Below are 22,084 nucleotides of genomic sequence, written 5' to 3' on the forward strand. Positions count from 1 at the left end.
AACTTCTACTTTAACAGAAGTTCTACTTTGAAAGAAGTTCAGCTTTTGCAAAGCTTCTACTTTGACAAAAGTTCTACTGTGGTAAAACTTCACTTTGGCATAGCTTCTACTTTGACAAAAGTTCTACTGTGACATAACTTCTACTTTGAAAAAAGTTCTACTTTGAAAGAAGTTCTACTTTGGCAAAGCTTCTACTTTGACAAAAGTTCTACTGTTGCAAAACTTCTACTTTGACAAAAGTTCTACTTTGAAAGAAGTTCAACTTTGGCAAAGCTTCTACTTTGACAAAAGTTCTACTGTGGCAAAACTTCGACTTTGGCAAAAGAACTATTTTGAAAGAACTTCTATCCTCCACATCTTGAGACAAACCTTTGTCTTAGTTAGGGGTCACTCAATCAGACAAAGGGTTTTCTCAAGAATGTTGTATTTTTTGTAATTGAAATTTTCATTTTTTTTTATTTTATATTTTTCTACCACATCATATTTTTCTATTATACCTATCTTTTTGGCTTTTTTTTCTTTCCCCGCTACATTTATCTTGAGACAACGCTTTTTTTTCAATTTTATTAGTACTTTTTTTAATCCATCAAATGTTGTCAGATAAATTTATCTTAAGCTTCATCTAAACCACCATATTATGTAGAAACTAGAGTTCACGTTTATGAAGGCCGAAACTCTGTCGTAGACAGGAACATTAGATTAAAACATAATACGTACCTCTTTGTCTTCTGTTCCTCGAAATATCGAGACAAAATTTGTATTGGCAATTTATTTCACATCAAGCATGCGTATATCCATTTATTAACATCATGCGAAACAAATCATAAAAAGTAACCAAAACGCGCATTAGTCGCAGCGTGACAGAATATTTAGCACAGGTAATAAGGGTGCATTTAAAAAAAATATTTATTATGGGCTAGGAAAGAGCCTTTATTATTCTAGAAGCAGTAAATGGTTTAAATTTTTTTGTATTTCGGACAAGCCAACTAATGAAATGAGACATGAAAAACTACATGTAAAATTTGCCTGTATCATTTTTCGAATCATAATGGTTAGGACACGATAATTTCGATCGAGGGGACAAATTTCCAAACATGTTGTTCATTAGTTGAATCATACGGAAGATTAGATTTCGATTCTCTATTTTGAGTCGAAATTTTGAGTGAGCAGACAACATCCAGCTTGTAAGTCCCCGGTGTAAAAAAAATTATGCCACAACAATGTTTGTAGTTACTGTTTGGCTCCATCTTTTTAAAGAAAGCAAAACAGAAACAGATAAGACATTTTGATACTAAAGGAGCATATAAGGAAAATAAATACCTTTTCTAGCACAGCATGATCTGATCCAATTGTAAGCAGGCGTGTGTCTAATCGCCGATGAAACGTGCCATTTTGCAGATCTTGATATACCGATATTTGAAGATTCAGCGGACCCAAAAATTTACTTAATGCATTGAATAAACCGACTGTTACATTTAATACATCTCCCACTACACATATAAATTCGGTTCTTTCAGCTGACCATATTTCATTGTTTAGTTCCACCTCCAGCTGAATTGGAGGAATATGTAGAAGATCCAGCATAGATGGAGCTATGCGCAGGCCACTCAACGAAGCTTTGCCTTTTATTACTTTAGTCGAGTTTTGTTCAATGTTTTCATTGATAGAAGTACAAGTTTGATTGACGCCAGATAAGCTCCACTTTAGCTCAACTAAGGAGGAAATATGTTCGCTGCAAATCCTGGCAATCTTTTCAAGTTGCTGTTCTGGACTCAGGTCCTTTTCAGTGTAAACATGGGTTAGCTTGACCAATGGACATCGTTCAACAGGTACTGGAATACGACACGTATCAAGCGCTTCTATGGCAATGTGTTTGCAACTGCTATACTGTAGCTCCATTTCTGCAAGTATAAGAATTTGTAACGTTAAATTTTAATCTATGCTACTTAATGTTAAGCTGATGAGAGAAATAATGTTTTAAAAAAATCATTACTACTCTCATTCTCATATGCATTCCAAGAATTTATTACACAGATGCTATAAAAAATAAACTCGTGCATCCGAGACGATGCAACGCCATCCAGAAAAACTATTTTAAATATGGTGTATCGAAACGGCGGTGAAATTTCAACCAGCGTGTGTATCGTTGAAATAAAAGCGAAGATCAAATAAATTTACTTATCGTCCAACTACGGCGGACAGAATGATAATAGCATGTGTTTTACTTTCATCGCGGGCAGTCAATCTATTATTCTTGAAATGTTTAAACTATATTAATACCTAGCAAAGAAAAGAATATTGCGTTACCGTGTTGGGTTGCGTTCAGAATGTCGAGTACTAGGTAACAGTGCGAAGGAGTTTCTGCAGGCAGCACATCCCACTTTGTAATAATGACTGATGGCAAAATTTCAACCGTTAAACCGACGCCATTTGATCGGCAGAATCCTGCAATATATCCAGGTCCTCCAGAATACTGAAGCTTAAGTAGAACTGCAACGGTGCGAGGAACAACATGGTTGTTGCCCTGACATTCAATAATACGAAGGTTGCTACTTCCTCCGGATCTGACACTAGATGTTCCTGAACGAACTGATACTAGTGATTCAGCTCGCTTAGCTTTATTCCTTGGGGAACAAGTAACTGTGGTATGATTACTTAATCGCGAAAATATTGATGGTGGACCTAGATCACATAAAATACGATAGTCAACCCTATTTTTGCTATCTATAATGAATACGAATGATACCTGATAAGCTTGGGAGACTGTTAGAGTCATCCCCCGAATGAAGATTTGAGAGATAATCAGTGATAGCTGGTAAAATAAAATCACTCGCGCCTTGGACGTAAACAGTGACACTTACGGCTGTACCAGATTGCCATGGAAGCTGAGCCTTTAAATTATCTACACTGAAGACCGTAAATGAAGAATAAAATAATTGGGCAGGTATTCAAACAACTTAAAAAAAAGAAAAAGAAAGTTATATTTTACAAAGCTTACCTTACACTGAAGACTTGACTGGAAGATAACTTGTTACCATGAACTAATTCCAAATCAAAAGATTCGACCGATACGCTGCTCGTATTAACCAAAGTTAGATTACACTCCGTACTCTGGCCAGCATACAACTGTACTGAACTAGTCGTTGCTACAGATTGAGATTCAGATATGGTCATTAAAGTACTACAAAAATTTATGGAAACAATTAGTATTTAGTTTAGAAATAATAAATAATTGCGCAGCGGTATGTAAAAAAGTTACTGATTTGGCGATGCGATTTCAACAGATAATCGTGGTAAAGCAGGGACCACATGAATAGAAAAAAAAGCACTGCCCATTAATGGCATAGCACTTTTCAATTTGCAGTGGTTTCTCAAACCAAGCACAGTCATTGAATAGCCTACAATTTTGAGAAGTCCGGGTCTGCGTGGAATGCCTGAAAAAAAAAGGTTTATTTAGCACGAAGAAAAGACGACAATAGCAGGATGAAGAAAAACCAACATTACCACTCAAAGTTATAACTGTGGGAGTTGTTTTTTGATCAACAGCTGGAGGGAGAATGATACAGCTGGATTCTGACTCGAACTCTACATCCTCCGTCAACAATTGCATATTCGTAATGCGTAATTCATAAGAAGAAGGATTAATAACTTGTATTAATACTTCGCAATGATCACCTTCTACCCATTGAAAATCTAAAACTCGAAAAAAATTATTGGCAAATTATTTTTTATTTAAAAAATAATAAAATCACAGACCCATTTCAACTAGAGTTTTTCTTGTTGGTTGCTTTCTGAAAGACCCAAACTGAATAGGAGTAAACAAAAAGGGGCCATTGTTGATTTCGTCTTCGAGCATTAGCCTCTGAGCAGCCAATACAGCTCCAGGTGGTTGCAGTTTGAAATGAACAATTTTGGGTAAAAGAGTTAAGGACACCGGTGGAATAATGGTGCCATTTTCTAGAGCAAGTGGCCCAGGATGCAATGGCATTTCTGAGCGTTGTGCTAGCTGATCAAGCTGCTTAGCCATTTCGGCTTGCTCTTGGCTTGACAATATTGGAATAGCACCAACTTGTTGCTGCTGGATCAAAAGCAAGTGAACAAGCAAAGAAGCATGACGAATGGCCAATGGAACATTTCCTAATCGCCTTGCAGTCCCGGTAAGTTCTTGTAAAATTTGAACTTGAAGCGCGTGCCACCCACATGCGTGTTCTGTTAGCATTTAAAAAGGATAATATTCACATGAAGAAAATGTATTAAAATTTGTTAACCATGAGATAGCAATGCAGGATCCAGTGAGAGTTTATATCCGTCAATAGACTCAAGAAGAAGCTGATAACAAAGTGTCCAGTTGGGTTGAATTGTTGTCATTGGGGCAACACAACGCATTGCGGACACGCGGCGGAAAAATGAGCTTTTCCGTTTAAATCCTAATTGACTGTAGAGTTCTGAAAGGGCAGTAAATCTCTGAATCTAGAATGTGAACTGATATTTTTAAAGCAATTCAATCGATAAATTATGGTACATGAAAGTTATGAAACCTTTTCTTCATCAGATAGGTGTAAGTTGATAAAAACAACATTTTGTAAAAATTCAGCAGCCGAAAGGTATTTCCTCTGCCAAAACAGAAAAGTCAGCTTTTTGAAAAGAACTAGAAAAAAAAAAATCGAACCTGTTCAATAAGTACATGGACAGCTTTTATGGACGCTTCTGTTTCTATAACTCCTGCATTGCGATACTTGGAGTAATGAACAACGGCTTCATGGTACTTTTCAATCACTTCATCCGGTCCAAGGGAATGTTTGAATTTCAACCGATTCTTCAAAAAATGGTGATTAGAATCAATATCAGGAGGAAGAGAACGCACTCCTACTCCGGAAGAATTTGACCTGAAGGAAATCGTATTGATAAATTTTAGCAAACTCAAAGGAAATTAATGTGTACAAGGTATATCACGCCGAAACGTAAACAAAGGAAAGGTTTTTTGTTTTGTTTTTTATTTTAATATTTTTTTGTGGTTTTTTGCCACCATTTCTTACGTAATACAATTGCTTAGCTTGGGAATTTCCCTTATTATTTAAAATACACTCATATGCGATGTTGTTTATACCTGATTCGACTATTAAATCCTTCCCCCGTTAACGACCCGTTTCTCTGGATGGCGACGGGCCTCCGTAGATGAGGATATAAGAGTATGATCGATGCAGCGCAAAGTCCTTCAAAAGATCCAGCCAGCCAAAGCCTATTGAACATTAAACGAATCATCTACTAACTTGGTAGAAAATTAAATTCCTTTCAGTACCAATCATTCGCAGGTCTAAGGACATCCGCTGCCGCCTGATACTGTTCAAGTGCTTCGGATAACAAACCTGCCTGAAGAGATAAATCTCCTACTTGCTTTCTCCATCGACCAACACAACGTTTTCGATGAGTTCGAGATTCTAAATCCATTCCTGAGAGAGGGATAACACAATATGTCACCTGGGTTATCCTAAAAATGTTTTTAATACCAATTAAATCCTTTCGTTCGAATGGTGCGCACAAAAACGGCTGCTTTTCCTTGTCGATGTTGCTGATCGATACAAGCCTTTTCGATTCCAATACCCAAAAAAGGGAAGAAACAAAATCCTGACACAACAAACTAAATTAGAATGAACTGAAATCAAAAGCTTTAGCACTTCAAGTTATAGTACCTGTAAATCTGCTTCTAGAGTGACACATTTGTCAAGACTAGGATAATAGAGAGTACGAGATGGATGAGATACAACTTTACTGATGTTATCATAGTTTGTAGATGTTGATGTTTCATTAAAACTATCTTGGTGACTGATGTCACAAGTAATTGCCCTTTCTTTATCAGTTAAAGAAGGTATTTCTATCTGTGTGTTGTGATTTTTCATTGGCAAGGTTGAATGCTCAGGATCTTTGGAGAGCTCTAGCTGCTGTTTCTCGTTTGGAGAAGCTTCTGAAACTGACGACACATAAGGTGTACCTTTCAACAGACAGAACAAAATTAAATAGGAAACACTTAACCTTTATAACTTATCTCAAGATAACATAATTTGAAAACCAAATTCTATCACTTACCATCATGTTGTAGCCCCAGAAAAAGGCAGCATGAATCATACAAAGTTCCACTGAATTTTGATCTTAAAGATTCATGAATTTTGCTCAGTTCACTCACTTCCTGTGTGTTTGAGCATTCACCAACACAAATAAGGCCAAGAACTCTACGATGGGTCTAAATTCCAAGGTCTATAAAAATTGTGAAAATTTATGTTCCAAAATATAACTCACCTGGAAATCTCCCCATTCGTTGTTTTCAATAGGATAGGATCTTACATAGCGGGCTGAAATATTTCTCACACTTCCTGAGCTATCTTTAATCCTAAAACTGTTTTGCCTTGATATTCGTTCATAGAGTCTAGAAAAGTTTCTGGTGTTGAGCTTTGACCCAAGATGCCTCACCATAATTAATAAGGAAGCATGATCATGGGCTGTCTGGAATTAAAATTGGAAATGAGATGTATTTTCATATTTTTTAACATAATTGTTTACTTGTCTATAATCTGGGTGAGACATATTTGACTCAGGAGCTGGAGATGACAAAATTGCACTAACAGCGGATCGCATGAGGATATAAGTTGTTATAGTTTTCTTCCTTGTTTGCGTTGAACTGAACAACACAGAAATGATAACGTTATTATCAATCACTTCCAGAATTCTTCTTCTTAAAACCTGTTATGAAACAAATATGAAACCGTAATGAATATGTTAAATAATAATGAAGATTTTTACTTCAATTTTCAAGTGTGTCAATACTCAAACTGTGTCATTAAAATTAATTCAAAAATTAATTCTGCTCCTTTCCCATGACACCATCAAGCATCGACACCAGTAAATCTAACCTGAAATGACTAGTTACTGTTCTTGTCTAGAAAATTGAAAACAATCGTGAAGTCGAAACAGCAAAACCACATACAGTTTATAACCAGGCCATGGACTACTCTATTTAAGAGGACGGGACTCTTTCCCTCGCCGTGTTAAAGCCTGTCGGGTCGAAAATTCTATTGCACCGTCAGGCTGACGGTGCTCGAATGGGGTTTTGCGCTATTGCACCGTCAGGCCGCTAGAGGCGCTCTGACGGTTGGGGGTACCCCTCTCTAGTCTCTACATCTGACGGCTGGGTATACGGACCCTATCCCCCCTTTCCAGAACCGTCAGGCCGTTAGGGGCGCTGTGACGGCCGGGTGTGCCCTCCCCCTATCTGACGGCTGGGTGTGCCCTCCCTCTTTCTGACGGCTGGGTGTACCCACCTTTCCAGAACCGTCAGGCCGCTAGAGGCGCTGTGACATTTAATCGGGGATACCTTATTCAAAATGTTGTTTTTTTAAACTAATATTTGTATGTTCCAGTTACCTATCCAGAAGTACTTTGCTCAGCGTTACGTAATTTTTAGAAAAAATAAAATGAAATTGAATATGTTTACACAATAAGTACTCTCAGCAACATACTCATCATAAAATTTAATTTAACGTACTTAAATTTACATAACTCCTGTTCAATACTTACGATTAGAACCAATTATTTTTTTATTACCTTTAACGCTGAGCAAAGTACTTACACTGTGAGGTCCTCGTGTGTAAATGATAGAAAGTAAAGTAATTAAAGTTTCATTAAGCATATAAATTTTTAAAGTACGATTTGCCCAAACACCCACACTATATTCTTCCCTCGACCTTACTGAAAGATTTTCATTTCTACACTCCAACTTTAACCACATTCTGTGCAGACTGAAATTGTACAATGCAAATCTTAAAAAAAAATTATGAATAAGGTAATAGATCCCCGATTAAATGTCACAGCGCCTCTAGCGGCCTGGCGGTTCTGGTACACGGTACGGTACACCCAGCCGTCAGAAAGGGGAAGGGTTATTCCAGCCGTCAGAAAGGGGTAGGGTATACCCAGCCGTAGAGAGGGCACCCCCAACCGTCAGCCTTCACAGCGCCTTTAGCGGCCTGACGGTTCAGGAAAGGGGGAAAGGGTCCGTACAACACCCAGTCGTCAGAAAAGGGTAGGGTAGCTGGGTAGCTCCAGCCGTCAGATGTAGAGACTAGAGGGGTACCCCCAACCGTCAGCCGTCAGAGCACCCCTAGCGGCCTGACGGTGCGATAGCGCAAAACTCCATTCGAGCACCGTCAGCCCGACGGTGCAATAGACTTTAGGGTTAATTTCACTAAGGAAGCCCAAAACCGCCACTTTTTCAATATAATAATGATTTTCAAAATATCATTATATAAAACAGAAAAGAATATATAAAAAACAAATTCAATATAAAACTGAAAAAAGTATTATATAAAAACCAAGAAGAGTGTAATATAAAAAACAAAAAGTTGATATAAAAAGCAAAAAAAAGTCAATATAAAACCACAGATAAAGACCACTGGTTGAAGCTCTCCATAAGAGAATTAACATGGCCAACTGTCGCCAATATTCTTGCTACCCTTCCTCCGATTTCTCCAATCTTGGACTACTTGTCCTGCCCTCTAGTGTACGTTTTCATCTCTACACTCTGCTTAATTCTATTCAATTGCAATGATTTAATTGATTTCTCTGCTTTTTCAATTGGCAAACGTCAAAATTAAATACAATATGAATTCTTAATAAAAATGTTTATGAAAAAATTACCTAGGACTTTTAAACGCCGGCAAAGAATTTTACCAAAACAGAGGGAAAACAATCTTCGTCTGCAAAACCCTTCGTAGCCTCGGTGCAGTACAGTACTTTATCCGCTAGAGGCACTACAAGCACTCCAAGAACTCGGGGTCAGTAGGGATAGGGCTAAAAGGATAGCACAGCATCAACCAGTGGTCTTTATCTATGATAAAACCCCCAAAAAGTTCAATATATAATCCCAAAAAAGTTCAATATAAAAACGGCAGCCACCTAGCGGTCAAAATAATTACTTCATGCCACATCTCCACCCCCTTTATAGCCAGTTTGAATCCAGTAGTACAAACGGGCATTTAATCACAAAATAAAAAAACGAGCAAGCGCTTAAATAACGCTACCTAATGCGCGTCGCTCTAAATTTTTATTTTTTTAAATGTCAAGCGAAGTAAAACGACTGCGGCTGACTGCGGCGACTGGTCAGACGAGTAACGTGAGCCCGTCCGATTTTTTAAAAGCGCTTATCGCTGGTCCGTTTGCTATTTTAGCGCTGTCGCCCGTTCGCTGTTTTCGGCGGCTCATTATAAGCTTGCGAAAAATAAGCCATTCAAATGATTTGCAATAAGCGCGCGTTGCGCTAGCAATTGGTTTGCGATAAACTTGCGCGCGATGCGCTAAATATATATTTAGCGCAATTTATTTCATTGTATTATTTACGAAACGCCCAAGCGCTTCGTTAATAAAAGTAATAAATGCGACAGGTAAAACGATTGCGGCGACTGGACAAGTTGCGCACACCCGTTGATAATTTTAGCGCTTGTCTCGAGTCCGTTTATAACTTACGAAACACGCAAGCGATAAAATAAATGTTTAACGCTTATTGCGCGATATGTGCTCAATTTGAGCGTATTATTTAATCCTATATTTAAAAAAGCGAAAGCGCTTAAATAACGCTACTTAATGCGAATGGCTCTAAATTATTTGTTTGTATTGAATGCAAAGGGAAACCACTGCGCTGACTGGTTAGACGAGTAATGCGAGCCCGTCCGCTATTTCCGCTGCTCCTTCCGCTGTTTTCGGCGGATCATTGCGTGAAAAATAATTAATTGAAATGTTTCGCGCTAGATCTAGCGCTATCGAAGCGATCGTGGGACTAGCTATGTGTTTGCGATAAACTTGCGCGTGATTCGCTATATTTAGGGCAATTTATTTCATTGCATTATTTAGGAAACGCGCAAGCGTTTCGTTAATTTTAATAAAATGTTGCGAAAGGGTAAACGATTACCGCAAATGGACGAGACGGGACGAGAAGCGTGCGCCCGTACATCATATTAGCGTTTGTCGCGAGTCCGTTCGCTACCTTATTAGCGCTAATCGTCGCCCGTCCAAAGTTTTACACGGCTCGCTGGGCCAAACATTTTAAATAGTTCGCGCTAGATGTAGCGCTTTCTTTCTTAAGCGCCCATTGCGCTAATAATTAACTAAAGATTTACTTGCAGGCAATGCGTCAAATTAAGCGCATTTAAATTCATTAAATAATTTACAAACGCAAATAACTAGCAAAAATAAATATTTAGCGCGAAAAATAATGAAGTCAATATATTTTGCGCTAGATCTAGCGCTAAATATTTATTTTAGCAAATTATATGCGCGCTTCGTAATTTATGTGATGAACTTAATCCGACTATTTAGCGCATTGAGCGCAAGTTAATCTTAAGTTTATCATAAGCGAGTTTACGATTTCGCAGCGCTAGAACTTTGACATTGTTTTGCGCAGCGAGCCGCCTTAAACAGCGGACGGACGACGATAAGCGCTACGACAAGCGAACTTACTCGTGATAAGCGCTGAAATAATGGAGCCAGTCACGCAATGGTTTTCTTTTCCTGAACCATTTAGTTAAATTAACGAAACGCTTACGCGTTTCATAAAATGCTACGATTGAATGAATTGCGCTAAATAATTTAGCGCATCGCGCGCAAGTAAATCGCAAATAGATCACTAGCGCCATGCGCGTTTATTTAGCGCTAGATCTAGAATGAAAATGTGTTTTAATTATTTTTCGCATAATGAGCCGCTGAAAACAGCGGACGGGCGATAGCGCTAACACAGCTTGAAGAACCAGAAATAAGCGCTCAAATTATTTAAGCGCTTGTGCGTTTTTTAATTAAAGATTAAATAAAATGCTCAAAATTTAGCGTGTCGCGCGCAAGATGCGTATTATTTACAAAACGCGCATAACCCGTGCACAGCGAGTCGCCTTATTAAACAGCGGACGGGCGACGATAAGCGCTACGACAAGTAAACTGACTCGTGATAAGCGCTGAAATAATGGACGGGCACGCGCTACTCGTCCAGTCGCGCAATGGTTTTCTTTTCCGGAACCATTTACTTTAATTAACGAAGCGCTTGCGCGTTTCGTAAAAAATGAGATGCAATGAATTGCGCTAAATATAGCGCATCGCGCGCAAGTTTATTGCAAACCAATCGCTAGCGCAACGCGCGCTTAGCGCAAAACATTTGAATGGATTATTTTTCGCTTATAATGAGCCACCGAAAACAGCGGACGGGCGGCAGCGCTAAAATAGCAAACGGACCAGCGATAACCGCTGGAAAAAACGGACGGGCTCGCGTTACTCGTCTGACCAGTCGCCGCAGTCAGCCACAGTCGTTTTACTTCGAATTACATTTAAAAAAATAATAATTTAGAGCGACGCGCATTAAGTAGCGTTAGTTAAGCGATTGCTCGTTTTTAATTACAGTGGGTACCTAAAGTATCCGTACGGCTGAGAGGAGCAGTACGGAAAACGCGTTTTTCAAAACGCTCCCATAAATTGAATTCTCGTTGGAATGCAATAAAATTTTTTTGTAAGGTTAAGATTAGGGTGGGGTTTCATCTGATTTTTTTTGGGAATTTTTCAACAACGCGATATGTGGTTTTTATCGCGTTGCGAAAGTATCCGTACGGCCGAGAGGCCTAGTAGGGAAATGGGCTTACTTTGGAGGCCTCTTATTCGGTAAATAAGTAACATTAAAGGGTGGGAAAGTTCTTAAAAAAAGAGCTGCATTAGCTCTATATGTGGTCATAAGATCACATTTTTTAAGTTTCATTTATAGTAATGAAATCAAAAATGAAAACACGAATTATAAGTTTTCCGTTTTCTTCCCCTCGATTCCCCATCACCAGTGTTGTCATATCAAAAAATATTTACCCTTTCTCTTTCTCCCTCTTCCGTCCAAGGGAAGAAAGAGATTTTGGGGCGTTTTGAAAAACGCGTTTTCGTACTGCTCCTCTCAGCCGTACGGATACTTTAGGTACCCACTGTATGTGATTAAATAAATGCTCAAATACGCGTTTATCGCGCAAGAATCCCCGTTTGTACTACTGGATTCAAACTGGTTATAAAGGGGGTGGAGATGTGGCATGAAGTGATTCTTTTGACCGCTAGGTGGCTGCTGTTTTTATATAGACCTTTTTTGGATTATATATTGAACTTTTTTTGGGTTTTATATTGACTTTTTTTTGCTTTTTATATCAACTTTTTGTTTTTTTATATTATATTCTTTTTGGTTTTAATATAATACATTTTCAGTTTTTATATTGAATTTTTTTTATATATATTGACTTTTTTTTGGGTTTTATATTGACTTTTTTTGCTTTTTATATCAACTTTTTGTTTTTTATATTACACTCTTTTTGGTTTTTATATAATACTTTTTTCAGTTTTATATTGAATTTGTTTTTTATATATTCTTTTCTGTTTTATGTAATGATATTTTGAAAATCATTATTATATTGAAAAAGTGGCGGTTTTGGGCTTCCATTCCCTAGCGACCAACTTAAGTTCTAGTTCTAGTTACCAAGTCGTTGTCCATGGACTACTCTATAAGGGTAAAAGTAAGCCGATTTTAAGAGATTTTAGGGCGGAGCCTGTCAGAATAGTGAAGTGGAAACGTTAAAAAGAGCCATCTAGGCTCACAAAAGTAGCTGAGCGTAGTAGCTGACACACTCACTAGAGGCGCTTTTTAAAGTTTCCAAATCGGCTTACTTTTACCCTGAAACCGGGATAGGGAAGCCAACACAGCCGTGAAGCGACCAGGAGTCTATAGCTCTGGTGTAAGACTAACAAAAAAGTGGGAAAGACTTTCATTCTCCTTTGTTAGAGTAGGCCTACGGCAGTGTATGGCACCTTCATCACACATGGGAGGTGGAGTTGCCATTTTTTTAATTTTTTTTAATTTGAAAAAATAACACTTTCTTCCCCTTTCATCGCAGGCATTCAAGGCACTGACGTGAAAGGTAGCACGATTTTGCGCGCGCCTTATAACCCCTCATTGGTGAAAAGGGATGGTCACATGACATTCGACAATGCTTATTGGGCATAACGCCGTGCTTTTTCGCTTTGTCACTTAACGAACCCCTGACGACACTCAATTCCATAAGCCTGAGAAGAATCGTCTGAATCGATGTTCCTGCTTGCCGGTAGGGGTCAGGTCGTCCGCCAGTGGAAGGTGATCGACATTTTCACGTTTCCCTACTGTTTACGACTTTACGTGCTTCACAGTTCACACACACGTATTTTCGGGTATATGCAATAATTTTTCGACTTTACATCTGTTAGGTTCTTTACTTGGGTGTATTAACGACTGTGTCAGTACCCGTACAGCTACAAGAGAGAGTTCTGCTCGTGACATCAGGGACAAAGTCGACTTGGGAGTAAGGGCAAGGCCAGGGTGTAGAGAAGCCTCTGCTGGATCTGTCAACATCATAATTTTCTATAGCCCTTCTCCGTGTGCCGTGAATTATTTCTTAATTTTACTTTAAAGTTCAGGTGGATTTAAAAAAAAAATTGTGTGACCCCCTTTCCCTTATGAATAAAGGCCACTACACTGACAACAGTCATGGCATGGTAGAACCATTTATATGGAAAGGGGTTCCATAGAGAAAGTGACTGACGCGTACCCCCTCCTGTTTGCGAGGTTCCCACCAGTTTCGGCACTTTTTTTCGGCCCAGCAGTTCCGTCGAGTTCGGCACCACTTTTTTCAGTTTCAGCACTGTATTTGTCTGTTTGGGCACCGCTGCCATATTGACAGCTTGCTTTGGCCTCATAATGTTTGTTCAGTTTTCATGCAGCAAGTATTCTCACATTTTAAAATTAGTACAATATTTTAAAATTGACTGGTCAGCGGCATGGCCATTTTACTTTCACGATTTGATTTTCTTTGTTTGCTTTAACTTGGAAATATTTATTTTTAAGTACTGGCGATTAAAGCAAAAGAATTGCTTATTTCAAGTTGGTTTTAGAATTGCTTAATTTGTTTGTAAAAACGTTCATTTTGCGTGAAATATATTTTTTATGAATTTTATAAAAACTTGGCAGAAGAGGGCAATGGGAATACAGAGAACACCGGAACGATGGCCCTGCTTGGCGGTCTTCTTACTCATCCAAGATGATTTGGTCACCAACAGTACTGAGGCTTGAAGGTTGCTTAATTAGTTAAATAAGCCAAACTCCCAGTACCAGTCCCGCGGGTGAACGCTCACACGCCGCACCTTGTCACCCACGGGACCAAAGGGGAAAGAACTAGTCAAAGATTTAACACAACACAAAACGGTTAGGTTCAACAATAAGAAAAGGATCACACAAAGACGCGCTCCAAGTCAGCCAAGGTAGTTCTCCGGACAAGTTTTTCGAAGAGCCCAAATACGACTGACTAAAAATGGACTCTCTTCTTTTCTCTTTTTTAGAGCAACATCATACCAATGTGATGATGAGTCAAAGAAGTCAATACGAGAGATGCGGTTAAAGGTGTATTGAGAGTCGGAACAACCAAGACAACTGTAACACGATTACAAGCAACAAGCAAGTGACCGTACAAGCGAGACCCCAAATGAATCGAATGTTCGGTTTATATACGGGGCGACGGGCGATGGCTTGTCTGATGGTAGCCATGCCTGTTAAAGCAATTAAGAAGATGCGTATGGTAAACGCATCAACAAGTGTGAGAACTTGTCAATGGCTTTGCGATATGTTGTGAATAAACATTACACTCCTCCCCCGCTTGGAGATGTTCCAAACTGGGAAGGGGCGTGATCTTTAAACATTGGCAAAGCACAACATCACTACATGTAAGATTAAAAGAACAACATTACTACATATAAGATCGCTGAACAGGCAAGAATGGTCTAAATCACTAAACAGGCAAGAATGGCAAAAATCACTAAACAGGCAAGAATGGCAAAAATCACTAAACAGAAAAGAATGGCGAAATCACTAAACAGGCAAGAATGGCAAAAATCACTAAACAGACAAGAATGGCAAAATCACTAAACAGGCAAGAATAGCAATAATCACTAAACAGACAAGAATGGCAAGATCTGCATAAAGCCAAATGGTCAATGCTACTGGTGATTATTATGTTTTTCTCCATTTTTTTTTTAATTTCTTTATTGTAATTCATTAAGATGAACACCATCTTCATCCTCGGAAGGCGTTATTTTGTTGTCGGCAATAATGTTTTTCTCGATGTCGCTGTCTGAATCCCTTGTTATAAAAGAATAGTCCCGTCGGTATCCAGGTGGTGGGGGTAGTTTCAATTTCGCTTTGCCTAAAATGCCGTAATTTGAGACTTGGTGCACCGTCGTCTAGGCGTGATTTTTCGGTTCTTGCAGGGTAGATATTCTCGTTGACCTTTCGTGGCGGAATAGGGATGTGCTTAATTGGTGGTCCTTCTTCTAAGTCTGGCATATCATCGTAGTTTCCTTTTTGGGAGGTCTCGTCCGACATTATGTTCATGGCTGCGATCACTTTCTCGACTCTGTCAGAATTATTGTAATAAAATCTAGTGTCGAGTGTATTATAGATCTTTTTCCTATTTTCATGATTGTAGAAGCGTAAATAATGGTAGACGGCATTACCGCCATCTTTTTTCGCAGCCATGATTGGAGTTTCGTGGTTCCGATTTCCAAGTTCCAGGCGGGCTCCGTGAGAAATAAATACCCTTAACGTAGCTATATCGTTTACGAAATCCGCGGGCGTGTTTCCGTTATTGTTCTGTAGATTTACTTGTGCTCCGTTGTATAGTAGAATGTCGGCAATTTCATGTCGGTTTTTTTCCTCTGCTAAATGGATATAAGAGAGAGATTTATGCACTTTTGTGTTGACAATGTGCTGAAATCTGTCTAGCTCTACTAGAGCCCTTATGGTGTCGATGTCGTTTCTCCTTATAGCCACTGAAATGGGGCAGCTGTATTTTCTGTTGATTAGAAATGACTCGACTTTTGGGTTTTTGCTGAGGAGGTAATCGATACAATTCCTAGCTTGATGGCTTATTGCCCAAGTCAAAGGAAATTCCTGATTAACCAGATCGTGTTCTAACAGGTTTTTCTTGTAAATATGGAAGAACCGTATACTATTTACGTCATCCCGTGAGATGAGTATTTCTGTGATGGTTCTAGCCAATCGATCTCCGCTGTAGATTGTGGCGCCCTTGTAGATCAAGTCTTCGATCATGTTAATTCGGTGTAATCGTACCGCGGTCACTAGCGCCGTTTCATTCTTCGAGTTACTTTTTTCGACGTCTGCATCATCGTGTTCTAGGAGAATCTTGAAATATTTATACGAATTATGTTTGATAGCTACCAGAAGAGGTGTTTTTTGTCGATAGGTGTTCTCAGTGTCCTCTGGGTGTCGCGTTAGCCAATACTTATACTCGGTGTGCTGTCCATCAAAACTAATTCGTGAATCTTCGGGGTGATTTTTTATATTCCATGTTTCCGGTTGGGAGGGAAAGCATTTCTCCTACTCATGCGGGTAGTGCTAAAGGTCCAAATCCGTTGACGTTCAGATGGGGTCGTTGCCAAATCCTCTTGGTTCATTTTTTTTCTTGTCTATGATGATATGGTGTTTTGGATATTAGAAGGTGTTTTTTTTTCAATATATTTTTGTATATAGTTTTCAAAGCATTTCTACTCTACTCCATGCGGTGATAAGTATGTTGTCAATTGTCAGCAGTTACAGATGAATTAGATTAAGGAAACTATTTGCTCGACTTTTTGATTCGACAGGCGCAATTGGTGGCATAACGTATGGATACATATTTCCTGGCATTATAACTGGATGGTTTGTGGCATATGCCATGTGATGTCTCTGCTCTATTGGTATTTATACTGCTGTACGGCGATTTCGGCGTTGTTGAAACGAATCAATCATGGCTGGTATAGGGTTGACTCGTGCAAAAATATACGTAATTAGGATAAACATTATAAATCCTATTGTAGTAAAGACGATAATTTTTAGGTAATCTGTCCAAGAAGACATGTCTCCAATTTTCGTATCCTGTTTCTCTGACATTATCATTCCAGCTAGCGAATTGTCATGCGTTTCCTCTATCCTACCTATTAATTCGTTTAAAACGTTGAGTCTTTCTAAGTTTGTTACTGAATGAGCTGGATGTCCTTTTAAAGAGTAGTAAAAATCGTTAAGGGATAGCTCTTCAAACTGCGATACAAGATTTAAATTTGGTGTGTGTATATTCGGCGTTTGCACTGTCCAATCGGTGTGGGTTGTATTGTGTTCCCAGTGAAATGTTTTTCCGTTTAGATTGACAAGGTTTGTTTTCCAAAAACAATTGGAAAATGGGTGGATTAACCATCCATCTGTTCAAGTTGTATAGTTGTTATTTTTGTAAACCGTCTATGGCTGGAATCAACATTTCGTTTCTATTGCTCCGACTGTAACTTGTTTCTTCTCACATTCCTGTAGAAGTAGAGATTGTCCGAGTCCTTGAAGTCGTGAACAAATTGGTAGTTCCAATGCTGCTGCGGCTAGAATTCCATTTGTTTGAGACAGGTCATGGCTTGCAATCTTCTTAATACAGACACCTGGCAGTATATTTGTCGTATCTCTCTTGCCAGCTCATTTTCGTGTTGAATCTCGATGTTCTGCTTATATTGCTCGTGGAAGGATTGGATGATGGACTTGATGATCTCGCTGATTTCTTCTTTGTTTGCTGTTGTTGGTTTATTTTATGTGGTGTTTTTGCTTTTGTCAGTTGAGTCGTTCAGGTAAGGTAATGTAGCTTTTGTTGGTATAGGGATAGTTTTGGAATCGTTTTGGTGAGGTATGATGGTTCTGGTGGGATGAGGTAAGGGTAAGGGTTGTTTTGTAACTTTTTGGTTGGGACTTGTGGTTTTTGTTTGGGGTGGAGTGTTGCTTTGTGTAGAATTACGTGGGAATTACGGGTGGTTTTGTCGGTTCGGTTAAGGGTATTGGTTTTGAAGTTGACGTTGTTTTCGATGTCGTTGTTGTTGTGGTCGTTGTGGTGGTTGTTATTGTTGATGTCAATTTTGGTGCAGGTTTTGTCGGTGCAGTTACTGGAGGATCTTTATAGGTCTTGTTGGGTTCATCGTTGGCGGGTTGCTTGAATTATTATTGATTCCTGCGTGAGGCCTTGCTATTTCGCCTGCGAAAACTGTTGTTATATTTTACTGTTGATTATTCCCTAGATTTTGTTGTTTGATATGTGACGCTGCTGCAACTTTAGTTTCATTTATGATCGGTGTTTCTACGGCTTTTATCTCCAATATTTCAGGGTACTCTTCTTTGTTGGTCTCTGTTGTTGTATCTGGAACTGGCGTTGTTTCTTCTTTGTTGGTCTCTGTTGTTGTGTCTGGAACTGGCGTTGTCTCTGGTATCGTTTTATCTTCAATGAGGCTCATGTTATTTCGTTTCTGGAAGATTGGCGGTATCGTTGGGAATGGCATATCATGAATGGAAAAGTTTTTATGCCACTCGAGAATCCTAGAAGGTATTAAGCTGCGATGCTCTTCGGAATTTATTAGATTAGGGTTGTATGCTTCGAATTTCCATTTCTGATGTCTGGGTTTCTGGTCGTCGTTGCATAATCCTAATCTTAACTTTCCTTTGTGAATTTCAATGCATTTGATTGAGTTCACATCCATTAATTGTCCAGTTATCTCGTTGGCCCATCTCATGCTTTCCGGGTTGCATTGCTCGAGAACTGCGTTCTTTTCGTTTATTCTTAAGCAATGATTGGTATCGAACTTCCTGATGGTATAGTCGATGTCGTATTCAAATAGCTGATCTGGAAACTGCATCGGGTCTCCTGGTGATTGACATGGCTCCATAGAGATGTTTATTATTCCGTGTATATTGTTCATACACATCGGCGTTTTTCCATTTTTGTTTTTGTTCATAAGTTGTCCCCAATTAAATATATGGTCTATATTTAATAGGTTTTCTGCAGGGTTGCTTCTGAATTCTTCGTGGACGAATTCGCATTATTTTACGTGATGTTTGGATATGCTTGACGTAGGTTGTAGTTCGTATTACGTTGATCAAATCTCCACATCTGCTTGATTGAGTGGGGCTCCATTTCACAAGGTTCAAGTGACACCTGCCCAGGTAGTACACAGACTTGTTTCAGGTCTGTTACAGATCTGTTTTTGAGAGTCTGTAAATTGTTTGGAGTGAAACACTTTTACAGACTGTCATGCAGGTCTGTGACAGATCCGTAAAACGGGATCACCATTTACAGACCAAAAACAGATTTTCAAGAAAAAAAATAATTGCCTCTCTCTGGTATCGCACCATCAATCTCTGAGTTTACAAACCAGTACGCTAGTCACTACACCATAATTCGATATTTATGTATAGATATATTTCATAATGATCTATATTTCACAGTTTTACACTTGTACATTCAACAAACAGTCTGACATGTCTCTCTCAAGAAACTCATTGCTACATATGACTACCACTGGTCTCTTCCGATAGTAACAAGACCAAGATTGGCCCCACACCAATTACAAGTCTTTATTATACCTATTTAGGTGATACTTCTCCGTCCGGTGGATAAATTAGGCCTTCTGAACTAATCTCATGGCCATTAGCCCCGCATGGACTATTAGAGTGTAACTTCTTACTGCATGGTATTGCAGTGATATTACACATATAAGAAAACGTTTAATTCAGTTTTCCATTGGGAATCCAAACATGTACCATAATTGGGATACAGACACAGATAAGATGATTACTGACTTATAGGTGTTACAAGGGAAATACAGTTCCGTACATACCTGGGGCACAAACACAGAACAGATAATCACTGAACTAAGTTTTACATAGAAAATACAGACCTGTACCATACCTGGGGTACACACACAGAACAGATAATCATTGAACTCAGTTTTACATAGAAAATACAGACCTGTACCATACCTGGGGTACAGACTCAGAACAGATGATTACTGACTTATGTCTTACAAGGAAAATACAGACCCGTACCAGACCTGGAGTACAGACACAGAACAGAAACATATTGTACTCGGTAATACAGAGTAAAAACATGCATGTGACATACCTGTAATACAGAAGAAAAACAGAATGTCTTTCTACAGAGTAAAAACAGACAAGTGACAAACATGGGAAACAGAGCTAAATCAGAAACAATTTTCTCAAGTAAAAAACAGATCTGTAACAGGTCTGTAGTACAGTTAAAACCAGATTTATGTATTACAGAAAAATAACAGATCTGTTCCAGATCTGTGAAACAAACTTTTACCAAATCCTGTAAAACAGAGCAATTCCAGACAAATTTCCTGTAAAATAGAGATGTAACAAGCCTGATACGGATCTGTTTCACAAGTATGTGAAACAGATCGGTTACAGGAGTCTGTAACAGCTCTGTGTGCTACCTGGGTGGTTCTTGACTGCTGTAAGGCATCCTTTCGATTGCGTTTCCATGATGTACATTCGGTAGTCATCATAGATCCAAGTCGAGTGGGGAATCGAACAATCTTTGAAGAGCAGGTGGTTTGGGTTGTTTACTGTTAGACAGTAACTGGTTCCATTTGTTCTAAAACGAATTGAAAAGTCCGTGGAAAATTCGAAGAGCTGCTGCGTTTTCGGCCAAATTCCTAACTCGCTCCATGTAGTTTTGTTGATTGGAACCCGTGGCATCAGGAACAGATGATTTTCGATGTCAGAAGTTGTTACCACGTAATTCTTGTCTTCATATTTCTCGTCGAACTCGATGGGTGGAAATGATGCAAGGGGATTAAGGTGTCCCCATGCAAACACGTGGCTATTTTCGTTGTTAATTCGTTAAAGCTGTTTTGTGTGTCGAGTTTTTGACGTTTGGTTTGTTAAGAAGAATTTTTCTATCTCGTCTTCAAAACCTATGTGGGTATCCGGTATGCCAATTATTTTGTAAGAATTCGACATACCGGCGCAAAGGTTGACTTTTTCGGGACCGAATAAAATTTCAACTTGTTTTTCGGTATCTAATATTTTACCTGTTTTTATCTGTTTTAATCTTGGGTTTCTGTCTATTTTAATAAGAGATATTTTACCTGTTCCTTTAAATTGTTGCTTTTCTTGACATTATACCTCGTCTGTAGGAACATTTGGTATGCGCCACACAATAGTATTGTGGTTAACGATAAGGTGTTTGTTTTTCAACGATACGTTATGCGATCCAAATGGTGATAGAAGTGGTCCATCAGTGGACTCTTGTCTAATCTCAATGTCTTGGGCTAAACAATTCACTACAGAATATTCTTTTATTGATATCCATTTTCCTTCACCTACTGGTTTTTGTTTCTAACTATATGTTTTGCCGTTAAATATATTCTTATTCCCTGCGCAGTTTAATAGCGATTTCATTTCCCAGCATTCTTGGGGACTGACTTCTTTCGTCGTGTGAAAATGCTCCGTGTCTTATAATCCTACCCAAAATGATCATGTGATCTTTTTCGTTTCTATCCATTGCGAACATACGAGTCCTTCTACTCGCAGGTCTGTTTGTATTTTAGTAGCCACATAATAGGTTACTAATTTGCTCATAACTTTCTGTTCGTCCTCTTTATCAGTGTGATTTTTGAAACAATAATCTGGGTCTGTAAGGTCAAGCAGACCTCTCGTGACTGGTTTCGAGCAGTCGCAAATTTGAATATTAAGCGTCAAAATAGGCGTAAAGACAATCGACAAGTAGCATGCAGCGAAAGTTGCAAAGTCGAGATATTTATCCCATGACTCTGGTTCATCGTTCACATAACATGCGAGCATATCGCACAGAGTCCTGTTGAATCTTTCCACTAGTACATCCGTCTGCGGGTGGTAACTTGTAGTTTTAATTTGCTTAATTTTAAAAAGAATGCATATCTTTGAAATGAGTTTTGAAAGAAAATGAGTTCCTTTATCTGTCAATACTCGTGCTGGAGGACCGAATTTTGTATAGACTTTTTTCACTAAATGTTCTGCTATCGTATGAGCTTTCTGGTCTTTCATTGGTATGGTCATTACATATCTACTTGCGTAATCACACAAAACTAAAATGTATTTGTTTTCTTTACTACTTTCCGTAACTGGCCCTACTATGTCCATCGCGACTTG

The 22,084-nt window shown here is 38.8% G+C and overlaps 1 protein-coding gene and 1 long non-coding RNA gene across 6 annotated transcripts; one reads left to right on the forward strand and one right to left on the reverse strand.

Moving 5' to 3' along the window:
- Positions 1 to 952: 952 nt before the first annotated feature.
- Positions 953 to 7,052, reverse strand: LOC124320861 (trafficking protein particle complex subunit 9-like). Of its 5 annotated transcripts, none has more exons than XM_046783768.1 (19): positions 6,906 to 7,052; positions 6,556 to 6,735; positions 6,295 to 6,498; positions 6,085 to 6,238; positions 5,691 to 5,989; positions 5,508 to 5,625; positions 5,300 to 5,450; positions 5,108 to 5,239; positions 4,670 to 4,886; positions 4,539 to 4,613; positions 4,269 to 4,470; positions 3,757 to 4,209; positions 3,505 to 3,693; positions 3,260 to 3,434; positions 2,999 to 3,181; positions 2,747 to 2,907; positions 2,308 to 2,682; positions 1,321 to 1,901; positions 953 to 1,247 (listed from the first exon to the last, which is right to left on the reverse strand). In XM_046783768.1, the coding sequence occupies exons 2-19, from the start codon at positions 6,628 to 6,630 to the stop codon at positions 1,053 to 1,055; spliced, it is 3,939 nt and encodes a 1,312-aa protein (XP_046639724.1). In that variant the 5' UTR covers positions 6,631 to 6,735; positions 6,906 to 7,052; the 3' UTR covers positions 953 to 1,052. The 5 variants fall into 5 exon arrangements, with proteins under 5 accessions (XP_046639724.1, XP_046639723.1, XP_046639722.1 ...); XM_046783767.1 differs by having other exon boundaries at positions 6,820 to 7,052; XM_046783766.1 differs by having other exon boundaries at positions 6,796 to 7,052.
- Positions 7,053 to 12,761: 5,709 nt separating this feature from the next.
- Positions 12,762 to 13,649, forward strand: LOC124329201. Its single transcript, XR_006916591.1, has 3 exons — positions 12,762 to 12,873; positions 12,942 to 13,177; positions 13,288 to 13,649. It is a non-coding gene; the product is annotated as an uncharacterized LOC124329201 (long non-coding RNA).
- The last annotated feature ends 8,435 nt before the right edge of the window (positions 13,650 to 22,084 follow it).

Source organism: Daphnia pulicaria, chromosome 1, assembly GCF_021234035.1.
Source record: "Daphnia pulicaria isolate SC F1-1A chromosome 1, SC_F0-13Bv2, whole genome shotgun sequence".
NCBI classification, from domain to species: domain Eukaryota; kingdom Metazoa; phylum Arthropoda; class Branchiopoda; order Diplostraca; family Daphniidae; genus Daphnia; species Daphnia pulicaria.

Bases quoted from the DNA above. Each gene is read 5' to 3' on its own strand.
- LOC124320861 (XM_046783768.1), bottom strand. From the start codon at position 6,630: ATGCGATCCGCTGTTAGTGCAATTTTGTCATCTCCAGCTCCTGAGTCA. The intron at 4,614-4,669 runs GTTCGATTTTTT...CTGTTTTGGCAG, and splicing joins TCCATGTACTTATTGAACAG to AGGAAATACCTTTCGGCTGC. The intron at 1,248-1,320 runs GTATTTATTTTC...TTCTTTAAAAAG, and splicing joins ATCATGCTGTGCTAGAAAAG to ATGGAGCCAAACAGTAACTA.